The following is a 24,302-nucleotide window of genomic DNA, read 5'->3' on the forward strand; positions in this document are numbered from 1 at the left end:
ATAATTTATGACAGCTCATGGTTCGAACAAACTTGCGCATGTTGCATGTTGCATCTTTCCCCCACAGCCCATACAACAGCTTGATTGGGCCCGGGAGCCCGGCCCCCACGGCAAGTCATCCCAAAAAAAACATCCAACCAGTTTCCTCGATGGTTCCCCATGCACCAAGATGTGGGTGTTGGGTGTGATGTTAAACTGTCACGATGTCGGCTGGTTGCCTCGTGGAAGACTCTCGAGTGGGCAGGGTACTGAATTTACGATGTTTCCATGCATGGCAATTCCAGTCCGTTTCTGCATACCGCCCTCTTGGTGAATACGCATTCATCTCACCCTACCAGCTGATTGACAATTGAAAGACTCTCGGATAAGGGCACTGATATCGTAAGACACGTCCATAAATGGCTCGTGCAGACACTCAGCCATTACATTGGACAACTGATACCCATTCGGAGAAAACGAGCCGAGCCGATTAGTCTTGAGTCGCTTTCTCGCTTTCTCGTTCTTTAAATGGCTCTCGTTACGCCCTTGAAAAAGGGGCGGACCCCAAACCCTCCCCCCCTTTGCAAGGAATAGTGCCGCGCCGGCTAGTTGCTAAGCAGTTCAGCAAGTCTTACTACCCGTGTTCAAGATACTAGGCCCTTCATTCAACTCCCCTCTCGGATCCGGCCCTGCTCACCCTATAGCCCCCCTCCAATGGCGAATACTACCGGTCCTATCCAAGTCGGCGGACTGCGCACTAGACATGGTATTTGTATGATGCCTCTCTTTTGCAAGTGACATATCGTGACGCTGCTTTCTCCCTCATAGCCAACATAACGTACTCGGATCAAAGGCGGAAGGCCTTCAGAGACTACCAGAGGTGGGATGTCTTCGTCGGCTTTGAGATATTCACATTAAACTATGGTGCAGAAAATTGGAGCAGCTTCAAGAAGTATTAGAAAAATGTGCGACTAACGTCAGAAAGATCACTGTAGCTGTGATTTTGGCCGATGGGATCGGGAAACTTCAGCGCCAGTTACACAGTGCTTCGGATGTCATGCGAAGGACCATTTGTCCGCTTTGGGGCGAAGCGACACCTTCAGAGGCGAAAGAGTACGTGTCCCGTCCCCGGAACCATGCTGCAGCACTGTGACTAAGGTTGCTCTTTTAGCGGTCAAGATCTGTCCGACTCTCTTCCAGAAAAATTTAAGACGCTAGCGCAGCTCCTCGAAAAATTCGATTCGGGTTTAAAAATTCTGCCAGGTTTCAATCAAGTTCAGTACCACATTGTGGAGGAGGTGCATCGATCGCTCCTAGACTTCAAGCAAGATCTGTTATATTGGAATATCAATTTACTCCAGTTCTCTGGTGGGTCCTCAGTGGGTCCTGTGCTGTCAGCCAATCTAATGTGTGTTACTCTAAGGGAATTTTTATAGAAATGCTTCCCGTCACCACATATCCACGATAGCGGACCACATGTCAAATCATTTGGGCGACATCACAAAGGCGCTCGAGGAATTCCTTGGTCACGGTATGTGACTGTAAATTGACACCGGAACATTCAAATTGACCACGGTCTGCAACAGGCCTGTACACGATAAGGTATTACGAACGACGTCCAACATTCGAAAATCTGTCAACAGTTGCCACCCTCTTTGCTGGGGTGTCTGCATCCACCATCCAGCTCAGGTGACTCAAAGTCTTCTCATAGCTGTGTTTGAATGTTGTAGCTGAGGCATGGGAATTGTGTTAGTTACGACGGCAATAAGAAGAGATTGTTCGAAGCTGTCCAATTTTTGTGGATATTTTCACTTTGCCTCTCTATCGCTAGTGCTATCAGCAGTCAAGTCAGCTATCGGTCAGTATCCTAGCATTACTGCGCTGGCTTCAGACGTTTAACTGACCTCATACTTTAGATGGTCTTCAGCTGTATATATAAAGTCGGACCTGACACCCCCATGGTTGGTTTCAGCATGGATCGTGACCGCCCCTTTTACATTCCTAGTGATATCGGTGGGATCGTGAGTGATAACTTTTGTTGTCTGCACCCCTCCCTCATGAAGGTATATCTGCGCTAGGTTCGCCATAGGCATCGCCCTCTTCACATTCTTGAAGTTTGGGGATGCTGAATACATCCGCGTTTGCGTAACCGCTGCTTTGGTGATATGGACCATTGGATCACTCCTTGTGTACATGTGGTTTTTTATCGACCTTAGAGTCATCAAGCCGAAGAAAAAGAAGTGGGTCGGGGTGCGTAGACGCATTTCATCATTGCTGAGATTCACCTAACATGCACTTTCTATTGGTCTCCAGACGGATGACATAGAAAAGATTCCTAAAACCCCTGTAACCAATCAATCTCTTCCCTCTCTTCCCCCGGGACAGCCGATCAAACGCGAACCCGTACTCAACCCCGACACGGATGCACCGCAAAACCCCAGACTCGTTGTCAGAAAGACCCTCGAAGCCTCTCAATGGACGGATATCATCCCCCTCCTGTGGGAATTGGATATTACGCCTTCAGAATACAGGCGGGCTACTTCAAATTTCCGCAGGCTTGTCATGCGTGTGGTCGAGAGCAATCGCACACCTGATCTCGTCTACAATTATGCCCAAATTAGGCAGAACAGCAAGCAGGAGAGGATAAGTAGAACAAAGGGTGTGGCCACTCTATTGGAATCGCAGGCCGACGAATGGACTGGAATGCACCTCTCGGCTGTACACGATATCAAGTTTAGTGCTGACGGTGACTACCGTAGGTGCCAATCTAACATCCACTAATGCAGATTATTCTGCTGAGTATCGGTGCTCATAGTGGCAACCTGTTCGCAGGACCAAAAAGTAATGGTCTGGGCCATGCGTCCGGAGGTCAAGACCCACTTTTCATTCCGGTGCGATCCAAACACGCAGCCGCATCGCCTTTCTTGGCACCCCAAGCATCTTTTATTGGCGGTGATGCCAGTCAGAAGTGCTGACCTGGTGATCTGTGATCTTTCGGTATGATTGACCCTTCGCGAACTCGAATTCCTTGTCTCCTTATTGCTCAACTATTCAGGGTGCTGGTAAACCCACCGTCAGTTCCTGTCCGGCTAAGCAAGGGCCAGTGAAGGCTGTTACGTGGATGCCGAACAAAGAAAGCCTCGTTTATACAGAGGGCCATCATGTTCGGTGTTTCGTAAGTCATTGAGTTGTTCCTACAACCCATTCTAGTAAATTAAAGTCTGAAGAATCGCGACGGTGAAGAATGGAATATTGACCTCACATATTCACTTGACGAAGTCGCTGTTACCCCGGACGGAACTAAGTGAGTGTTCTTGTGGAATGAAGATGAGCTGCAACTGAGCTGCCTTGGTGGTGAAGGCTTGTTGTAGTTGGCACAGTAGATTCCGTGGAGGTTGATGGAAAGCAATTGAAGCCATCAAAGTTCCCTCCTGAGCGAAGGATCATCTGTGGGTATATTTGTGTGGCTACTATCTGAAGCTTGAGGACTCAACCATCTTGCCAGTGATCGAGATAGATGGACGAGCGAAAATTTTGTCAGTCTCAATCTCAATCTCAATTATCGAGTCTTCTGAAGGTCCTTGACCGCTTCCATTAGCGAGACGCCGACCCTCAATCAAGTTCGCGGGTTGGATGTGTCTTTTTCTGGAGCCCTATTGCTCGTCACGTATGAAGGGAAGGTATGACGCCGCTTTCAGAGTCCTATTCGATGTTCTTTTTTCGTTAACGTAGGCATTTCCGCAATTGTTCCGCATTCACTCGACATGGTTGGTCCTTCTTCAAACGTACTGTCCGCCCAATGAAGAAGTGGAATACTCAGGTTGTAGCCAGCTTGGCATCCGTGGCTGGGCATCTGGAGTAGACGGGTTGCGCATAGATGAGTGTGCTGTGATGTGTGCCGACAAAAGTGAAGGATTTCCCTCTTGGCGTCCTCGTTGACTAATAGTAACCGTCCATGGGTTCATAGAAGGCTTTATTTTTATTTGTGACCGCGGATCATCTGATCTTGTACACACATTGAGAGTACCCCTTGGCCGCGCCTCTCACCTGACTGGGTTTGCATGGAATCACGAGCATCCAACCATTGCAGCTTCCTCAGCTAACGGGACCATCTGGTTTTACAACCCCTACGGTTCGGGCATAAGGGATTAGTGTAGATTTTTATTGCATCTCAGGCTTCTCGCAACCTCTAGGTTCGATGCATCTAGCACTGACACGATGGCTAGGAACCGTATATGCTCAGGAAAGGCTTGCAGGATGCCCTTATTCCCTTCGTAGAGACATCGTCGCATGTTATCCACCAAGTCCGAGCAGTCAGGTCTGAGAGGTCGTTGATCCTGCCGGAATGGATTCCAAAGCTGCCCCAATTTCATCCCCAGCTCATGTGAACATCCTACCGTTGAATGCTATTCTCCGGGCTTGCGCACTCCGACGACCTAATATGGTGTCGCCATACGTCATTACAATATCACTAAGACTCTATTTATCGCGGAGGTGCAAGATAAAGTGGAGACACGTTGAAAGTCGCAAACCCAGAGTTTGTGCGAAGGTGTTATTAATGACCTGTTTCGTGAATTGAACCTCGTCTCAATTGTAGCACGATCGAACTTGAAGACGACGTCATTGACGTATGATCGAGAGACGACAATCTCTCGTGAAGGTGTCAAAGCCCAAAATCTTCTCTTGGATCCTGAGGCATTATCACGATAAGCTAAAGGTGCGCACGCAGAAACAGCGAGGGGGACGCACTGGATGAACATCCGAAACGGGATTAATTGCGATGCGAAGGCAAGATATTGCATTCATGCACTCCATTGCGCATCTGGGGAAAGGAAATTTCCACCGTTCACCCTCCTCCTGTCGAGGCTGCCAACAAACCGCCAAACAATCCACAGGGGGGTTCTTCCTAGAGGTGACCAGCCTCTATTAATTGGAGATCACTGCACCCAACATAATATACGAATGGTAAAATTGTATTTCTCACCCAGGTGTGCAAGTGGGTACCGGTGCAATCAGTCGAGGAGCAATCATTTACTTCTTGGCAGTATGAAACTTGTGATCATCGATATGATTCGTGTCCCTGCAGTGGGTGAGTTCCCTTCGTGTCGTCATCCTAAGCCCAAACGCTCGCAACACTGCCCATGCACAAACGTACACTGAACCTTGTCTGCACCGGCGTGCTATCTTTTCAAGTCATGCTGTATGCCTCCAGACATCGACACGTACTAACCCACAACCAATCAACTAACCGATGTGACCGATCAAGTCGCTGTGAGAAAAGGGAACAGTTCATCTTGCATGTTCGTTATGGGACTACCGTAGTTCCTTGGAAATATCGAGATTGAGTTGACCTTCGCGAACTCCCCGGGCAGATCAGTTGCAGCTGTGAGGCGTGCACAGATAGCTCAACGGGGCACAAGCCTCGATATGTTCAAAGTACGTGACTCTGTTTGGGAGTAGGGGAGCCGATTGTGTCATTGATCGCACGAGGGCTTGGATCGGAATCGAAAGCTGTCGTCCCCTCTGGGAGGGGACTGAATTCAAATTTCAAGGCTCTAGCAATAGTAGGCCCCAAACTGGATGGCTTTATCGTTGTTGATTATGTATATAGTGCAAGCCTTCATTTGAGGCAAACTCACCAAACTCAACCCTTTGTGCACCGTGAGATTAAGTTGTTAGGGGTTGATCATCTCATGACATTGAGGCTCCTGCATGAACCTGTTACGAAGCTCATGTCTATCCATGTCCCATTGTCGCACCTGCTGTAAGTTTTGTCAATTGAGCACCGAACAGGTGATGTCCCCATACACGGCAATGGAACTGGATCACCAAAACGACTTGCTTGAGTTCACCGCTGGGGACGGGGCGCCTCATTCCATTCCTCTCAAATGATGATAGAGCTATAACTGAGGGCGAATCGGGCGCGTCTAAATCCAACAGAGGCGGAGCTCCTGACCATGATTACAGATTAAGGAAGTAAACGTCGACTCGAACAAGATGATCTATTTCCTTAAACTCCTGGAGATGTTGGCAAGCAAGATGAAGGATGTAGATAGCGAGAGCAAGACTAGGAAAGCGTTCGAGGTATTCACCCCGAGAAGAACTACCTCGCCGCTGTGGAACTGAAGAAAGTTGCTGCCCGCTCCGGTGGGTTTATATCAAACCACAATTTGGGTTGAGATGTTTGAGACAGGAAGTCGAAGGAATGATCGAGGAAACCGATGTAGATGGCGATGGCCGGCTTATCTACGACGGTGAGCACCCATCAAAGCACAACCAAGCCAGGGATTCTAGCGGGTGCTTATCATAAATACTGCCATGGTTCTATAGAGTTCTTTCAATTGCTTAGGCATCGTCGCTTTTCCTCACCTTGCTGTTTTTTAGATAGTGCTGCTACCACATTTCGCGCGCGCGACGGATTTCGGAGGCAGGTTCATATCAAATTCCATTATTTCAAATCATTGACGTGTCATAACGTCACCGCCGAAGATAACAATATAACAATGAATTCAGCCTGTAGAAAGCTTCCTGGTTCAGACTCTTACCCAGTTCGTCGTCGCTCGGGGACGCACGCTGCGAACACTGCAATTTCAAAATCTTACTAAGTTGGGTTCGTATTGAAGGTCACAGTCACGTTTACATAATACCTAAGTAGTCATGTTCTGCATTCAATATTTAGAGTCACATGCAGCGGAAATAGAGTTAAATCCGATCACCTACTCCGAAAACCAGCGCGCGACACTTCGCTCCGACAACTGGCACAAAATGTCGGTGGCGGTGTTTTCGGTAACATCCGATATTAATTCTTTGAGCTCATCTCTCCCGACATCAACACATCCCCTCGTCCCTCCACCATCTTTCACTCCATGAACAGTCCCATGGATCGTGCAGAACATGTATTTAATTACATGCTGGCTAATGGATTCACGCTTATGTCATTCCTGTCAACAATATTGACCTCTGCACGGTTTGTTGACAAGTTGCAAGAGCTACAACTCCATATTCTCAACCCTACCAAAGATCCCCATGATGCCACCATTGTGAGAAACTGGGTCCTCAGAAGCGCTCAAGCAGTTTATACCAAAGAAATACAAGCACTGATAGAAAAAGGGAACGGACTCCATTTGAACGTGTCAAAACTCCATCCAGCACAGCTTGAAGTTGGAAGAATCAGTGCATTGGTGCCATTATTTGAGTCCGTGGTGCCGGCACTTTGGGGGCTGTTCCGACAGCTACTTGCAGTGGAGCCCAAGGCACAAGTGGGATGCAGGACCAAACTGGTGCCTCCAAGCGCGGAGTGTTGGAGAATGGATATCTGTCAGGGCACATACCCTGACTTAGCCCGGACCCGGACCCGCGTCCGGACCCGCTCCACTTCCTGTGCACTTCCTGCGCCGCACGCTCCGCGCGCCGCATGATCCGACCCCGGATCCCACCTCATGTGACTTCCGGGTATCCCCGGAAGTTTTCGCCATATTGGGGCCACTGTGGGAAAGTGAGAAGTTAACCTTCTTCTCACTTTCTTACCCACAGTAGGCAAGTGTAGCCTACTCTTCATTTATCTATACACTTTCTTACCCACAGTAGTTATGCCCTGAGATGGGCTGTGTTTACAGGCTAGACTGTGGACTGTAGAGAGGGGTCATGGGGACCCGGGGTCCATCCCCTGACAATATCTGTTCCCATCAGTATAGAGTTTAACAGCCTATACCGGCATGGTCAAAAGGGTGAGTTGTGTAATGGTAGCACACTGAGAGGTCCTGGTTTCGATGCCAGGCTTGTCCATGATTTTATGTCCTTGTCTTGTGACCTTAACTGTATCATTCAGTTGGATCTCATGGAGTAAGTCCTGTGGGGCAACATGAAATTTCTTCACGGAGATCAGTGCCGGAAGAGGTGAAGTCAGTGGTGGGGATCATGTCAGTGCAGGATGGCAGCCAAAGGGAAGCTATCCAGAGAGGAACTATGCCCTGCTCCAAATTGTAAGCTATAGTGTGCTCAGTATGATTGATTACTTACCATGAAATTCTGGATAGAAAGGAGTTGTAATCATGTCAATAATCTTGAATAGTTGCAATGACCACTGTAATGCATTGTGTCAGGGACTCATCTGGGGTCGAGAGAGCCTGGGTGTAGCGTCTGGGGCTGAGAGCCTGGCAGGGGGCAGATCAGGCGTGCGTACTGACAGGCCCGATGTGGGATGATGGTCCCTGGCCACTTAGACTGAAGTGGAAAGATGAGAAGAAGGCTACTTCTTTGGTTCCCACTTCAGGTATGTTTATATACATGCGGCTTAGGTCACCTGACAGATGCCACGTCACCTTCGCATGCAGCTGTAATCACCCGGGTGTCTCCATGGGAGATCCCGAGGGCATCTGGTGTGAGCACACATGCTGGGCACAGTGGGGGGTTGCCCGAGGTGTCCGGGCTGGGTGTGTCATGGGCATGCTGTAGTGGGTCAAATGGTACATTGATACAGGGAAAGGTCGTCCATGTAAAATAAAGAGAGGATAAAGAAGTAGAATAGAGAGAAGATAAGGAAGTAGAAATGAAGAGGGGGAGAGGAGAGAGGGAGGAGGTTGAGGAGGGGTGGGCAGTGGGGTACCAGGTCAGGTGGGGCCGGGTGGAGCTGGGTCAGGCTGGTGTGCCCTGACACATTGCAAGTGAAGAACTCGTTCTATTTGGCTGCATCAAATGTATTGAAATCTGTCCGTCAGTGGGCTGTGCATGCTGGACTTGCAGTTTCCCCCTCATCAGTTGATAACCTTTGGATGTCACTGATAAAGAACCAAAAGATGTTAAATAAAGGCCTTGCATTGTAGGAGAAATAACGGACACACTATGGAAACCCATTATGGAAATATGCCAGATAAATCACAAAACCCCATATGACAAGTAGATATGAGAAAATAGAAGGACCTGAACTTTAATGAATTTTAACGAATTTTTTTACAAATTATTATGATTATACGTGATAAATTGAAAGAAAGAAAATTAGCAAAAATACTTCAAGCTTAGCATCAACAAGACGGAATTCTCGGGGAAATTTATAGCAAATATTAAACAAAGAATTAGGACAATCGACCAAGATTTGACTATAAAAACAATCAGAGAACCTCCATGGAAACTACTTTCCCACATCCGCACACGTAGCCAAGGATGGAAGTACTGTGGAACAAGGATTCCTCAGGAACTAATGCAAAATTCAAAGTCGTGTTTATAATAGGAAATGTAGATGTCCCCCAAACGGACCCAATGAAAGTAATTACAGGGAAAACTACCCATAAACGATGGAGATATGACTAAAACTCCCGCAAAACAAGAACAACGCTTAAAAAGCAAGCGCGAAGAATAACCAGTAACGACCGAGACAAGCTTAATAGCCCATTAGAAAGAAAGGGATCTAATCTTAATCCACCCAAATTTTCATAATAAAAGGATCACGCATTAATGAGATATCCAATAATGGGAATAGCGACATCAAAAGTCCGAGCTCAGGGAAAAGACGATGTTTACGTAGGATCCATAATTAAAACATACAACGAAATTTACACGGAAGTTATGAAAAATAGGAAACTATAGTTATGCAAATTTTCAGCCCAAACGGTCCAGCCGTTGTAAAGTTATACCAATGATGGGAATATAGAAATCCGCATCATGTTTAATGACATGTGAGGGTGGCAATGTGAAGGGAACCAGCCGTTGGAACCGAGATCCGCACTTCGGCAGATCGCGAAGACCAATTTCCATCCAAATAAGGAAGAGCCCAGTCAAAACAAAGCATGGAAAGTGCAAAACAACCTTAGATCATGAGGGAAAAATCTGAAATAAATCACAGAAGCCCATATGAAGGATATAAACACCCACGCATACCATAAATCCTGAACAATTAAACAGAAACAGTGCCTGCATACGAATGACTATGGGAACGATGCACGTGATTACCGAATGTGCACACAAACTTTTGCTAACTCGACGAATACCAGGAAATAGAACACAACTTTAGTACCATTGGAAAGGTGGGAATAAATAAAAATCTATGATACCAAGAACGTGAGAAACCATCCAGAAATGAATGAGATACAAGGACATGAAGTTAGAAACCTGATAACGCACGGGAAGACAGCTTCAAGAGGTCCAGAGCCCTAAATAAAATACATAAAAATATGATATCTTCGAGGACGACCTACTATAACAACAAACAATACATATGGAGGATTAGGATGTGATAATACAAAGGGGAATCAGGGAAGATGAAATCCACGAAAACCACTAAACTATGACAGACCATGGCGGGAATTTTAGGGAACGATATTCTAATGAAGTGGAGAGCTATAATACATTCGTTTGAGTAATTCTTGACTACTAGCAACTTTTTCTTTTGGTTTTAAACCTGAATAATTCACTCATTTACCATTTCAAGTCTCATTTTAACTAAATGTTGCTGAATAAAAATGGAATAAATCAGCTGAAGGTCTCAGCGCAGCCATACACATAGTAATGCGAAGTTTGAATTCAGAATCACCGAGTCATAGCAAATTTAATGGTAAATATGAGGAATTTGAAATAGGAAACTGCGACAAATGCAACGCAGTCAAGTTTTAATTAACCATTACTGCGGTTTTGAGGGAATCTGTCAATTTCCAAGTGAATGGGGTATCAATATGTTTGTCAGAAATCAGCGCAAAAATGATCAAATTTCGGGGATTTTTTATTTTTAATACAGTTAGGTTTGTATTGCAATATAGTACGTTAGCGCTGCACTGCCATTCTCTGTTCCCCGTTGATGATGAATATGCCACCCTCATTGATGACGACTGCAGCACTAAACATACTGCTTGGCTCTCCTCCACGCATCATCTCATGACCAAACACACCTCTCCAGAGATGAAGCGCCTCATTGTCCTGATGTCCCAAACCCTCTCTACCAAAGAGGTTGCACAGGCTGCCCAACTCAGTGAGCGCACGGTTCACCGGGTTATCTCAGCTCATAGGCAAGGAATTCCTTTTGAGAAAGCTGGCAACCATGGGGGTACTTGCAAACTCAACAACTGGGATTTGGATGTGAGCACGATAAATCACAGCCATCTGTTGATTTCGCTGAATCTCCCAAATAGCTGATACAAGGTCATCTCAAGCTCAAGCCAGATCTATATCTCCATGAACTACAACGTATATTAGAGAGATACAATCGTGTCTCTGTATGCCAGAGTACGATCTGGACCAGCCTGAAGCAGCGAGGTTTTACATACAAAAAGGTGGATATTTTCACATTTTATTCAACATTCCGAAGAATTTATTCCTTGTGATAGTTGCAAAAGCCGGCTTTTGAACGCAATGAAGAACTCCGCACTGCATTTAGGCAGTATATGGGTCGGCACTATCAAGCGGATCAGCTTGTTTTTGTCGATGAAACTGGTTGCAATCGTAACACTTCTTCGCGCTCACATGGCTGGGCACCATCTGGTGACCGAGCACGTTGCCAGGACTTCTTTGTCCGAGGCACTAAGTATGTAACATGTGCCAAATCTGTGCTTCAATCCTAACATCCCTTTCTCGGGTACTCTATACTCCCCGCTCTCAGTGTTGAAGGAATACTCCACGCAAATATTCAGGAGGGAGCATACACAACAGCCACATTCAACGACTTCATCCGTTCTATTTTCCCGCGCATGAACCCGTTCCCTCTCCCTCGGTCTGTTCTGATTATGGACAACGCGTCGATCCACAAGTCTGATGAGCTTGAGCAAATGTGCGCTGACCGGTATGTGTGCACCACAATCACCAAACTCGCTCTCACTTGATATTGTAGAGGCATTCATCTCATCTTTCTCCCTCCCTACTCCCCCGACTTGAACCCAATTGAAGAAGCTTTTTCTACAATCAAACACTGGCTTCGTCTCAATAGGAACCGCGTTGACATTGTCTTGTCTGGGAGGGATATGAATGCTGCCAAAGTTTTACTCTTTGAAGCGGTATACTCAGTGACTGAAGTCTCAACACGCGGCTGGTTTAGCCATTCAGGCTATTTGGCTTAGATGATGTACATAACTGTTAGAATAAGTAATATGCTATTTTCTGTCCTATAACATGGCGACTTGGTGACTTTTTTGACGGTAAATACATGCTGCGCACATGCACACTTGTCCTCTAACATTTTGTGTACTCTATGTCAAAATCATCAGCAGAACTGTCGCTGCAAAGGTTGAAAATAACGGGATCCTTCTTCTTGGAAGGTCCTGGGATGGGGGAAGATGAAAGATCAACGAAGTCAGTTCCGACTTTGGATGAACGGCGACGGAGAAATACTGGTGTTATTGGGTCAGAAGAAAGGATGATGGTTTCTTTTTTGGGCTCTTGTTTGGCTGGTATCACGTCAACCTTGACCTTCTTTGCTGGAGGGCTTGTGACTTTTTTGGATTTAGTAGGGGTTTTTGGTGGACTGGTGTCGCGCGAACGCTTCTTAGATTCTTGATGCTGCTTCTCATTGACAGCCTTGGTCTGTTTTCTCAGAGCTGCCACATCAAACCAGTGATGGGCTGGGGGGTTGTGGAGATCAACTCCGGGGATGCGGTCAGTCTGCAATAACCATAAGCTCAATGCCAGTGTGATTACAGTGAATTATACATACCCACTGTTGCGCCCATAAGGACAGCATCGCATTACTAAGGTGAAGGTGTTTTCCCCTTGCGTGTGTATGTGGCCAACAGTAACTACGACATCTATGACACTCCCATTGTTTTTCGAGCATGGTGTATTTTTCGGAAGCTGGGTTGGACAAGATTGTGTCATTTAGAGTATTAGACCGACGACTTTTCCCACATTTCCCAAGGTCTTCAGCTTTGGGTACCGGTTTCTGGTGGGTTTGTGTATTGAGAATAAGCGCCACATCATGTAGGTATGGTTTCCAGGACTTACAATATTGATAATGTATAATTTTTTACTTGTTTGGGCTCGAGACATGCATTCGCGAAGTTCACGCAGTGCCTTTTCCATCTGCTCTACAGTCTTGAGTTGGATTGGAGTATCACGTCGCCGCTTTCCATCAAAGGTTGGAAGATAGCCAATTTCGTGCTTGGTAACATCGGCATCCATCCCTTCTTCAATCTTGCAGAGTGCAAATGATGCAGAGTAGTCGATGGGGAGATAGAAACTCGCTTCTGTTGTCGCCTTGTCAGGATTTAGTGTATTACATTGGTAGCAGATTTCAAGTAATTCTGTGCGAGTTATTGAGTGAAGTTCATGAGCAAAAGAACCACATACTTTCTCCTCTTCCATCAGATTGAGATTTCGATGGCAACTTCATGTCGGGTGCTGGAGCAAGCGTGGCAATAGGGGGAGAGCCTCCTGAAGGAGTAGTAGATTGTTGAGGGAGGAAGAGGGATGGTTGGCTAGGAAAGGGAAGAAGGGGGTACATGATTGGGTATGCAGTGTATGGGTGTTGAGTCGGGGATTGTGTTGTCACAGCTTGTATGGAATGGGGGGAAGTGGTCACTGGTTGTCCATGGTGTTTACACTCTTGTTCGGCTTTCTGCTTCCGCAAAATAAATGTTTCACATTGGACGCGCGTCGGATCATCAAGCTGGAGTGCTTCCCCTGAATGTAAAGTCAGCATTTCTCGAACTATGCGAATCAGAATTCCTACAATTCGGTGGGAATGGGATGGCCCAGCTTGAGGGAGACAAGTCATGAGCTGAGGGATCAAGAGCGTTGAGGACTCTATCGGAGTTATCTGGCAAGAAGAGCGCATCACCCCTTGTGAAATACTGCTGGAAAGCCTGCAGCAGTGTAGGAGAAATAACGGCCACACTATGGAAACCCATTATGGAAATATGCCAGATAAATCACAAAAACCTCATACGACAAGTAGATATGAGAAAATAGAAGGACCTGAATTTTAACGAATTTTACGAATTTTTACGAATTATTATGACTATACACGATAAATCGAAAGAAAGAAAAATAGCAAAAATACTTCAAGCTTACTATCAACGAGACGGAATTCTCGGGGGAATTTATAGCAAATATTAAACCAAGAATTAGGACAATCGACCAAGATTTGACTATAAAAATAATCAGAGAACCTCCATGGAAACTACTTTCCCACGTCCGAACACGTAGCCAAGGATGGAAGTACCACGGAACGAAGATTCCTCAGGAACTAATGCAAAAGTCAGAGTCGTGTTTACAATAGGAAATGTAGATGTCCTCCAAACGGAACCAATGAGAGTAATTACAGGGGAAACTACCTATAAACGATGGAGATATGACTAAAACTCCTGCAAAACGAGGACAATGCCTAAAAGGGAAGCGCGAAGATTAACCAGTAACGACCGAGACAAGCTTGATAGCCCATTAGAAAGGAAGGGATCCAATCTTAATCCTCCCAAATTTTCATAATAAAAGGATCATGCGTTAATGAGATATCCAATAACGGGAATAGTGACATCAAAAGTCCGAGCTTAGGGAAAAGACGATGTTTGCGTAGGATCCATAATTAAAACATACAACGAAATTTACACGGAAATTATTAAAAATGGGGAACTATAGTTATGCAAATTTTCAGCCCAAACAGTCCAGCCGTTGTGAAGTTATACCCATGACGGGAATATAGAAATCCGCATCATGTGTAATGACACGTGAGGGTGGCGATGCGCAGGGAACCGGCCGTCGGAACCGAGATCCACACTTCGGCAGATCGTGAAGACCAATTTCCGTCCAAATAAGGAAGAGCCCGGTCAAAACAAAGCACGGAAAGTGCAAAACAACCTTAAATCATGAGGGAAAAATCTGAAATAAATCACAGAAGCCCATATGAAAGAAATAAACACCCACGCATATCATAAATCCCGAACAATTAAACGGAAACGGCGCCCGCATACGAACGACTATGGGAATGACGCACGTGATTACCGAATGTGCGTGCGAACTTTTGCTAACTCAACGAATACCAGGAAATAGGACACAACCTTGGTACCATTGGAAAGGTGGGAATAAATGAAAATTTATGATACCAAGAACGTGAGAAAACATCCAGAAATGAATGAGATATAGGGACATGAAGTTAGAAACCTGAAAACGCGTGGGAAAACAGCTTCAAGAGGTCCAGAGTCCTAAATAAAATACATAAAAATATGAAATCTTCAAGGACGACCTACTATAACAACGAACAATACATATGGAGGATTAGGATGTGATAATACAAAAGGGAATCAGGGAATATGAACGAAATTCACGAAAACCACTAAACTACGACGGACCATGGCGGGAATTTTAGGGAACGATATTCTAATGAGGAGGAGAGCTATAACACATTCGTTTGAGTAATTCTTGATTACTAGCAACTTTTTCTTTCAGTTTTAAACCTGAATAATTCACTCATTTACCATTTCAGTCTCATTTTAACTAAATGTCACTAAATAAAAATGGAATAAATCAGCTGAAGGTCTCAGCACAGCCGTACGCATAGTAATGCGAAGTTTGAATTCAGAATCATCGAGTCATAGCAAATTTAATGGTATATATAGGGAATTTGAAATAGGTAACTGCGGCAAATGCAGCGCAGCCAAGTTCCAATTAACCATTAAAATAGCTTAGGCGAGGGAGGACAATAAGAATTCTAGGTGCAGTCTGACCGCAGTAGAACCGCAGTTCAGCGCAGCAAAAGCGCAGTAGAACTATAGCATGAAAATTTCATTTTTATTCAGTTTGAGAAAAATACACTGTAAATAAATCCTGTAAATAGAAGGTAGAGCGTGAAAAAGGAAGGCGACCCAAGGAGTATAAAAGGGAGACCCTTTCTGCGACTTTTCGCCCCCCTTAGAGAAGTAAGAAAATAGAGTATTATTTTTCTCAAGCATTTCTGGTTGTCACTCCAGTGCGAAAAAGTGATATACAGTTAAGATTGCCACTGTAGTAAAAGGCAGCAATTAAGGAGAGAAATATTAAGTAGATATTTCAACAGGAGAGCTGGTTAACACTCCAGATTTCAAAGTGTAAACACAAAACAGTTATTTTGCTACTGTTAAAACAAGCAATAAAATAAGACAAAAATAGAACAAACTCAAGGGACACTCCAGACACAATCCAAATCCATTAACTGATTAGAATCTTTGAAACTTCACCAAGTAGAAGATTAAATCCAAATTAAAACAACGCTACACAGAATTACACCTAGACAAATTAAGAAATTTCAATAAAGAAACAGCTCCGCAGGGCTCGGTTTATCTGTAAGTCAATTCCCAGGAACTTTAAAACTAACCCATAAAAATAGAATTAGCCAAAACACTCGGATTGGTACTATATTTACAATAAATAACACTAGTACACTTCCCCATCCTAACTAAAGAACCAGGGAACAGCTTGGTGGTGGTCTTGTTTGAACCTCCCAACTGACCTTCCTTCGTTCTCTCCTTCAGCGTGCACTCGAATGGTCAACCTAGCGTATGATAACTGTGACTTCAAGTTCGGTGTTGGCCAGCCAATGGATCTCAAGGACCGAACATTTGAGAGCATCACAACCGGTCTCTTCTTTGCACCACTGAAGGAAATGCTTCCTGAGCATTTGGAATATGCCGAAAGTTTATGGAACACTCACCCAAACAACCCCAGCGCTCTTAATGTCCCACCAACGATCACCTTTGCTGACATTTTACCAACAGGTGAAGATACACTCATGAAACATTGTCAGTGGCACGTTGCATCAGTATTAATCGAAGAATACTTCCCTGAACTTCGATCCCATCTTATCAACCCACCATTGACATTCCGATTGTCACCACAGCCAACTTTGTACTCAACAGCAGAGGCAGTGTATGCAAAGGCATCCACCATTGATGGAAATATCGATGCAATAATGTCGCTTCTTGAGCAAAGTGGCATCATAAAAGAAGGGGTTTTCGAAAAATATATGGTCCTTCTCCATGGGGATCTCGGTATGGTTGAAAAGATTGAGGGGATTTTGCGATTGTGATGCATTGAAGAAAGCATGTTAGAATGCATGCATTACCTTCTGCCTATACCAGGACTCTTTCATGTTAGAATGGCATGCGTTGATGTGATAAATAGGATTCATGCAACCGGCAACAACTTATGAAGTGATCCCAATGGATTGTATAAGTGCCTCTGCTTGTTCTTCCTAAATGACTTTTCTAAATTAAACAAAGCAGTCTCACCTTTTCGAATGATGAATGATGGTATAAACTACATTACCCGATGCACCATTCTTGACACTTGGGTAGAGAACGTGGGTGGCAACCTCCAGAAATTCGTTGCATCCAGGCCAAACATCAAAGAGATCAACTGACATGCCAAGCACATCACAAAGGAGTATTTCCGGACAAGACAAATTGACACATATCAGCAACAGCCAAAGGACCAGGATCAAAGGCAGACAAATCAGCTCTTGTTCAATAGAGATGTGATTTACTACCGCATCCTTGTGCATGCGATGAACTATGGAATGGTGGACATTGTGATCAATGTTCTTTCATGCTGGGTTCCGATCTTCCAGGTGTGTGGGAAACACAAGTACGCATCACACCTGTTAAATTTCCTCTTCAGGCTATGACAGTATCCGGTGCCACTTTGTGAGGCGATTATGAGATGTTGGCTCTGTAATCCATCAGGGAAGGAAGGTGGCTTTCGGGCAGTTGACTGGCTTGTTGAATTGATGAACCTCTATATAAAAGTGCGTAACAAATTGGTTTGAAGCACCAACTATAATAACAAACATATAGGTTGTTTACTTGGGGACAGGATCTGTGAAAATGATAGAATACATCATTAGTCAATCGTCCATAATCCAGGCTTATAGAACTTGCATTGAGGACATCGAGGAAGACTACCACATACCAGATCGAACATTGCATCATGCTAGCCCTGATATAGAATCCAGATTAGTTGCTATGATGAACGAGCTTTGTAACCTTCGCCCTCACAAGTATGAGAAAGGACGCACTTCACCTGCTATCATTGAAGACCATTTCCAGAAAGGGTTGGAGTTGTTGCAACGTGGCACAATGCAGGGTTCAATTAATTCCTGTGAGTCAGAATCAATGGATGACATGACAAAATTGATGCAGCTGATCTGGGGGCTTAATTAACAATGTCCTGGGCAGGAGATTGATCGAGTGGAAGAATTTTCCTTTTTTGGACAATGGATCTCTAATTGGGTGCAAAAGTATTTTATTTGTCTATAGGTGGCGTGCATGCAACTTACTAGTATGACCACTCTGGTGACAATTCTTGCACGGTTCAGGGCAAGTTCAAGCTAATCCAGACACATCAGTTGAAAAAAATACTATAGCTTGTCACAGTAAACTCACCATTGTGGCCATGTTTCTTGCAGTTGCCACATTTTTTCGTGCAAGGCTGAAACACAGTATTGCTTTGCACTGGGGTGGATGGCTGAGCAGATGGGGGCACTGCTGGTGGGAAAATCTGGTGAATAATTGGCAACAGCTCTGATGTGTAGTAGCCACGTTCTTCCCAATCAACGAGCTGGATGAAATCTTGTTGATTCAAAAGTTTGTTGCAATTTGCGAGATAGATAATATCGTCAATGATCAGGTTGCCAAGTACAATCCAGTCCCCTATCCAAATACTGTCGTGCTGATCAGGATAGCGCTGAGAAAACTCTGCTTTTCTCCAGTCATGGAGTGCTTTGCCAAGCTGAGAGGAACGATCCATGTCCTTCTTGTAGCCAGGTTTTGCATGTTGAGGTAACCACTTAATAGGTTGCTCTACAAGTTCGTGACCAAACATTGAAGCAGTGAGACCAGGGTTGTTGTCAGGGATTGGCCCCTGACCCCACTGTCAGGGCACCCAACCACACCCCAGAACCACCCTCCCTGACTTCCCCCACTTCCCTGACCTCCCCATCCCTACATATCTCTCACAACTACAGCCCGCATGTGAGCCCATGGGAAAAATTAACGGAATAACCGCTTGCTCTAGTAGTAAAGCTCAGTCTCACTATATGCACGAGAACTATTATATTACCTAGTAGTAAAGCTATAAGGTAATATACAATGAGTTATAAGATATAAGAAAGAAAGAAAGATAACTAACCTCAGTCTCACTATATGCATGAGAACTGAGGAAAAGGGAAACTAATTCAAAAGATTGAATATAGTTTGTGGCCTTTGCGGATAAGTCCAAAGTGACCAAAATAAGTAATAAGAAGGGGTGTTGTGACCAAGTAGTCATGCTACCACAGGAATGTGGCTGTCTGGGCGAGTTCCTCGCTCGGATGTGGGAATGTGGCTGTACGAAAACTTGTCCGGCCTCCCATAGCACATGGTTCCTCCAACAAAAATTACGTGGGTCAAGGTGAGCAACTCGCCTTAACCCATGTGACACCTTTTCTGAGTCGCAGGAACATGCTCGGCTTCTACCCAGAGTCACGTTATGAACTGTACAGTACACTTCCCTTTTATAGCAGCCAAGCGGGGAATAGGGAAACTTACCCTTCTTCTCAACTCAATCCCTGCTTAGGCAAGTTGTAGTTACCCTCTGTAATACATGACAACTCAATCCCCACTTAGTCCCTTCAGTGAGTTTGAGGAGCTGAGGACAGGGTCTAGCACCCAGCCACCCGGAACATCGCACACACCTAGGCCTGAGGCCGGGCTGTCCCCAATCGAGGACTGAGCCCTGACAGTTGTGAAGATCACAGCATGAGAGGGGCTTGCACAAGTTGCAACGGTTACAGCAGTAGTGGGGTGTTGCTGACATAAGACATGGGGATGAGCTGCTGTGCAGGCACATGTCAGGTATCAATACATACAGATATGGTCATTACTGAAGTGAGTGTCAAGGACTTTCCTCTGGCACCCATGGCGAGGGTCGTCTTTTGGAAGCCAGTGGGCATTAATGAAGGCATCCAACCCAGGGTCAACATTCTCTCAGTCCCCAGGATTTCTTCAATGAATTTTCTTCTTTGATTCCTTTGACAGCCTCATTGTAATGTGCTCCACTGCCTGCTGGCTGCACAGGTCATCATTCTGGCCTATGTTCATTGTATCACCCACCACTGATTGTACTCTGGCATCTATAGCTTCCATGTGAACTTCTAGCCTGGGGCTTGACACAGGCCACTTACTCACACTCCTACTTTCAACCGCTTCCAAACCATGTTCCTCTGCCCCTAAACCGGACATTCCCCAATCCAATCCCTCTCGGCATCTTCTAGTAGCCTTTCGAGTTCTGTTAGCATCAGTCCATGTTATCAGCTGGCAGGTGTCTTGGTACAATATCGATTAGTTAGATCTCTTGTAAATACAGAGTTGAGACTTGCCTTGGTACAATATCGATTAGTTAGATATCATACCCAGGTCGAGTCGCTACCGCTTATATACCTATTTGCATGGCCAGCCAGAACAATAGGTGGTACGGGATATGGCAGACAACATGAAGTTAAAGCAGAAAAAGAACAAGCATCCCACCACCAGTGCGGGTAACAGTTGCACTCTGTATGACTTGGTATGCCACATTGGCAATAGGGTGCCTGGTAGTGCACCTTTGTCACCGCATTACGTTGGGTTGCCACATCAACAGTCCACCCCACTCATTCTCTCCTGGAATAAGATGAATTTCACACTCATCAACATTTGTGTTCTGATTCATGTTTTCAAACAGAGCATCTGGAGGAATATTGATCTCACTTGTTGGCCATACATCCATCCTGGGTGGTAAATTGGGGTCAGGGCGATGGAGTTCAGGTAAGTGATTGTCAAATTCTTGATGCTCCATTGCAGCAACATTGATGTGATTTTTGGAAGGGGGTTTCTTTCGGTGCTTGATTGTCAGGGCACACACCCTGACTAGCCCGGACCCGGACCCGCGTCCGGACCCGCTTCCACCCGCTGCGCTTCCCACATGCACGCACGCTCCGTGTGCCGCATGCTCCGGGCCCGGTTCCTACCCCTTCATGTGACTTCCGGGTATCCCTGGAAGTTTTGCTGATATTGTGGCCACTGTGGGAAGATGAGAAGTTAGCTTCCTTCTCATCTCCTTACCCACAGTAGGCAAGTGTATTCTACATTGCCTTTATCTATTCATCTCCTTACCCACAGTAGAGTTGTGCCCTGGACAGGGCTGGTTACACCACAGGCTGTGGACCATAGGGGAGGGTCATGGGGACCCAGGAGTCGTCCCCTGACATTGATCTGCTCACCGCTGGCAACCACATCAGCCTTCCATTTTTTGTTCTCAGCCACCTTTCGGGCCCTCTCCTCTTGCTGTTGCTGTGCCTCCTCAAAATAATCCTTTGGTGCAAGGAGAATGATGGTGGCTGAAGATTCTGGATCCTGGGCAGCTCTTCCAAATCGCTGAGTCAATGTGTTTAGGTTGTCAGGAGGCCTGAACTGAACCAAATGGGTGATGTTTGCTAGATCATGGCCCTGTTTGATGTAAATTAGATATGTAATGCTGGTGATGCAAGGAGAGTTACCAGTCCCAGGGATTCTGTACTAGTGAGTCCAATGAGCATCCCCTCCTTAAGCATCTTGATTGCCATTAACTTATGTCCATCTTGTCATATCCATCCCTGGCCATCGACTTCCGGTCCCTCCGATCCCTCCGTTCCAACTCCGCTCCTCCCTCACTAACCTCGGAGCCCCCGTTATTCCGCAATCCTCTCGGTACCCCTCGATGGTCACCACCCCCTCATTTCAATTTATTACCTACGCCTCCCTAAGTACGGAGCCCCGAAGACTTCCGGACAGCTCCGACGTCCGCTAGCGCACCCCCGCCTCCGCTGGGCAATACACTCGCCTGCCCTGCAGTGCCCACCTTCGGGCCTATCCCTCCTTTCCATTTCTGGGTTATCGCCTGCCTTTCCACTAACCCCGCGAACCAACTCGTCGGTAATATTCAGTCGGCTAATGTTTAAACCCCGTTAGCTCCGCTCCGTTCGGCTCCGCCAATTGCGGACCCGTCCCCGCTGTAACCATATATATATCCCACTTGTACATAGGTTACACCCCAGTAGAAAAATCAACTAGAGTTACCCCCCTAGGTTCTAATTGCCAGTCAGTAAGTTAGGGCATGGACGTGTCACTAGGCACAGCGCTCTTGGCAGAAGTCGCTGAGGCCGAAGCCCTCCATTACGGAGACATTCCTTCGTCTCGAATCTGGTCTCTGACACATCTGACATCCCAGAATGCACCCAAATGATTTTCTCTCTGAGGGATGCACATAGTCGTGACCTCAGGAAGCTGGCACTCCGTTCAGCATCAGCCCGGGACTTGCAGTACACAAGAAATGGGACCGGAAGGGGATCGGATACTTTCAAACTGAGTGGGATGAGGAATGCTAGGTCATAACAGGAGTCCTTGCTATATTGCATCTGACAGACACAATAATGCAGATTTGGATGGTCATTTGAGCGATGCAGCCATTCTGTTGTCTTACCACCATGAGTGCTATAATATGGGCCCATTCCGATTGTTGACAATACTTTTCGGCATATATGAGGGTCCAAGGTTGTGTCAGAGACCGGATTCGAGACGAGGGAGAGTCTCTGTAGCGGAGGGCTTTGGCCTCAGCGACTTATGCCAAGAGCGCTGTGCCTAGTGACACGTCCGTGCCCTAACTTACTGACTGGCAATCAGAACCGAAGGGGGGTAACTCTAGTTGATTTTATTACTGGAGTGTAACCTATGTACAAGTGGGATATATATATGGTTACAGCGAAGACGGGTCCGCAATTGGCGGAGCCAAACGGAGCGGAGCTAACGGGGTTAAACATTAGCCGACTGAATATTACCGACGAGTCGGGTCGCGGGGTTAGCGGAAAGGCAGGCGATAACCCAGAAACGGAAAGGAGGGATAGGCCCGAAGGTGGGCTCTGCAGGGCAGGCAAGTGTATTGCCCAGCGGAGGTGGGAGTGCGCTAGTGGACGTCAGAGCTGTCCAGAAGTCTTCGGGGCTCCATACTTAGGGAGGCGTAGGTAATAAATTGAAATGAGGGGGTGGTGACCATCGAGGGGTACCGAGAGGATTGCGGAATATGGGAGCTCCGAGGTTAGTGAGGAAGGAGCGGAGTTAGACCAGAGGGATCAGAGGGACCGGAAGTCGATGGCTGGGGATGGATATGACAGGTTGCAGAAGTAAGATACCATTGGCATCGATTCTGGAGGTATGAGTAAAGCCATGCTGAGTTTTTATACTTTGTTCAGAATGACAGCCACTGGACTGCACAGTGTGCCTCATCAATGATAATATGGTTAATGTTACTGACAAAGCTATCCTTTGTCCAGAGGGGTCTAAGGAGATTTCCTTGGAGCAAATCAGGACCCAAAACAACAAATTGGTATTTCAGACTCCTGATCGCCTACTTGGTTAGTTGACATGAATTTATCCATACATAATTAATTATTGCTCAGTACATGCCTTTATAACATCTTTGTTTATAGCTTTTGCTTCTGTCACGACCCGGAAATTCCCACGGTCAGGTGACCACTCCTCACACCTTCTCCCTCCTCTGCTTCGACCCCGTCAACTCTGCTGCCCGCCTGACGCCACCTGGACAAGCCCATCGTCCCTCCCCATCACTGCTACCTGTTCCACAGCCTGTCACGGGCCTATGAGTCATTCTTTATTATGCTTGTTTTCTTGATGGCCATGCACGGCCATCCTTCTCCCATGCTCTTTGTTTGTTTTCGTTCCTTCTTAAGGCTGCCTGCAATCTCTGTGAGATCTGGCGACTTATTCCTATTCATTCCGTTACACTTAAATACCGGTTGTACACTACCTCGTACTTTAGTTCGAAAATCAACTAGGGTTACCCCCTGTGTTCTCTGTCTGACCCAGTTGCACCATCTGTCCTCCGAAATATCGGGGCCACGTCAAGTATGAGGCACAACGCTCACAAACGAGTCATTGAAGCCAAAACCCTGCTTCACCACGATTGTCATCCCTGCCCTTAACGGGCTGTTTTGCCAGAGTAGCAGACCTCAATGGTCGCCGACGGCAAGTCACGGTAATGTTTTCCCACGCCCTGACAGCCTCCAATGCTATCACAGTGAGTCCTAATCTCTCAGCACTCTCTGCATGCTGATCTGCAAGCTTCCTCAGCGGTGCAATTATGAAAGAAACTCCTGGCTGGTTTTTTTTTTCATATAGTGCAGGAAGGAAAAATGTGTATGTTTTTCCTGTTCCTGTTGCCGCTGTTGACACTAAATTTCGCTTCGGCTTACGAAGGAGGAACTTAGTGATTTCAGCCTGGAACCAGCATGCACGTCGGTCCCATTCTGCTTCACTTAGAGCCTGTATTTGGTCAGCAGAAGGTGTCTGAAGATGTTCTGCACGATCCACAGG

General features: G+C 46.0%; 8 protein-coding genes across 8 annotated transcripts; 4 read left to right on the top strand and 4 right to left on the bottom strand.

The window, feature by feature from the left end:
* Positions 1 to 464: 464 nt before the first annotated feature.
* EI90DRAFT_693671 (uncharacterized protein) lies at positions 465 to 4,228 on the top strand. Its single transcript, XM_039067960.1, has 18 exons — positions 465 to 745; positions 808 to 859; positions 910 to 1,092; positions 1,151 to 1,347; positions 1,403 to 1,510; positions 1,566 to 1,668; positions 1,733 to 1,837; positions 1,896 to 2,000; positions 2,058 to 2,229; positions 2,293 to 2,734; positions 2,795 to 2,976; positions 3,035 to 3,154; positions 3,207 to 3,283; positions 3,340 to 3,428; positions 3,485 to 3,515; positions 3,578 to 3,659; positions 3,712 to 3,886; positions 3,947 to 4,228. Exons 1-18 carry the CDS (start codon positions 694 to 696, stop codon positions 4,129 to 4,131), a joined length of 2,460 nt encoding a protein of 819 aa, XP_038917021.1. The 5' UTR covers positions 465 to 693; the 3' UTR covers positions 4,132 to 4,228.
* A 182-nt stretch (positions 4,229 to 4,410) lies between these two features.
* On the bottom strand, positions 4,411 to 4,806 carry EI90DRAFT_3054179 (uncharacterized protein; the record flags this gene model as incomplete). Its single annotated transcript, XM_039060069.1, has 2 exons — positions 4,577 to 4,806; positions 4,411 to 4,520 (listed from the first exon to the last, which is right to left on the bottom strand). Coding segments are annotated over exons 1-2 (263 nt in total), but the record flags the coding sequence as incomplete, so codon positions are not given.
* A 1,137-nt stretch (positions 4,807 to 5,943) lies between these two features.
* EI90DRAFT_2897581 (uncharacterized protein) lies at positions 5,944 to 6,232 on the top strand (the record flags this gene model as incomplete). The annotated part of the gene is given in 2 exon segments (XM_039054023.1): positions 5,944 to 6,095; positions 6,112 to 6,232. Coding segments are annotated over 2 exon segments (273 nt in total), but the record flags the coding sequence as incomplete, so codon positions are not given.
* A 5,897-nt stretch (positions 6,233 to 12,129) lies between these two features.
* On the bottom strand, positions 12,130 to 13,802 carry EI90DRAFT_3122462 (uncharacterized protein; the record flags this gene model as incomplete). The annotated part of the gene is made up of 5 exons (XM_039063511.1): positions 12,130 to 12,558; positions 12,611 to 12,835; positions 12,898 to 13,196; positions 13,243 to 13,575; positions 13,625 to 13,802. 5 exons carry the CDS (start codon positions 13,800 to 13,802, stop codon positions 12,130 to 12,132), a joined length of 1,464 nt encoding a protein of 487 aa, XP_038917024.1.
* A 2,606-nt stretch (positions 13,803 to 16,408) lies between these two features.
* Positions 16,409 to 16,951, top strand: EI90DRAFT_3122463 (uncharacterized protein; the record flags this gene model as incomplete). Its single annotated transcript, XM_039063512.1, has 1 exon — positions 16,409 to 16,951. One exon carries the CDS (start codon positions 16,409 to 16,411, stop codon positions 16,949 to 16,951), a length of 543 nt encoding a protein of 180 aa, XP_038917025.1.
* A 639-nt stretch (positions 16,952 to 17,590) lies between these two features.
* EI90DRAFT_2844189 (uncharacterized protein) lies at positions 17,591 to 17,987 on the top strand (the record flags this gene model as incomplete). Its single annotated transcript, XM_039053703.1, has 2 exons — positions 17,591 to 17,668; positions 17,718 to 17,987. Coding segments are annotated over 2 exons (348 nt in total), but the record flags the coding sequence as incomplete, so codon positions are not given.
* Positions 17,988 to 18,198: 211 nt separating this feature from the next.
* Positions 18,199 to 18,744, bottom strand: EI90DRAFT_3015769 (uncharacterized protein; the record flags this gene model as incomplete). Its single annotated transcript, XM_039056923.1, has 2 exons — positions 18,199 to 18,224; positions 18,306 to 18,744. The coding sequence occupies 2 exons, from the start codon at positions 18,742 to 18,744 to the stop codon at positions 18,199 to 18,201; spliced, it is 465 nt and encodes a 154-aa protein (XP_038917027.1).
* Positions 18,745 to 22,084: 3,340 nt separating this feature from the next.
* Positions 22,085 to 22,363, bottom strand: EI90DRAFT_2895196 (uncharacterized protein; the record flags this gene model as incomplete). The annotated part of the gene is made up of 1 exon (XM_039054013.1): positions 22,085 to 22,363. A coding segment is annotated over one exon (279 nt), but the record flags the coding sequence as incomplete, so codon positions are not given.
* Positions 22,364 to 24,302: the final 1,939 nt, after the last annotated feature.

This window comes from Cantharellus anzutake (assembly GCF_015039405.1).
Source record: "Cantharellus anzutake strain C23 chromosome Unknown EI90scaffold_19, whole genome shotgun sequence".
Taxonomy (NCBI): Eukaryota; Fungi; Basidiomycota; class Agaricomycetes; order Cantharellales; family Hydnaceae; genus Cantharellus; species Cantharellus anzutake.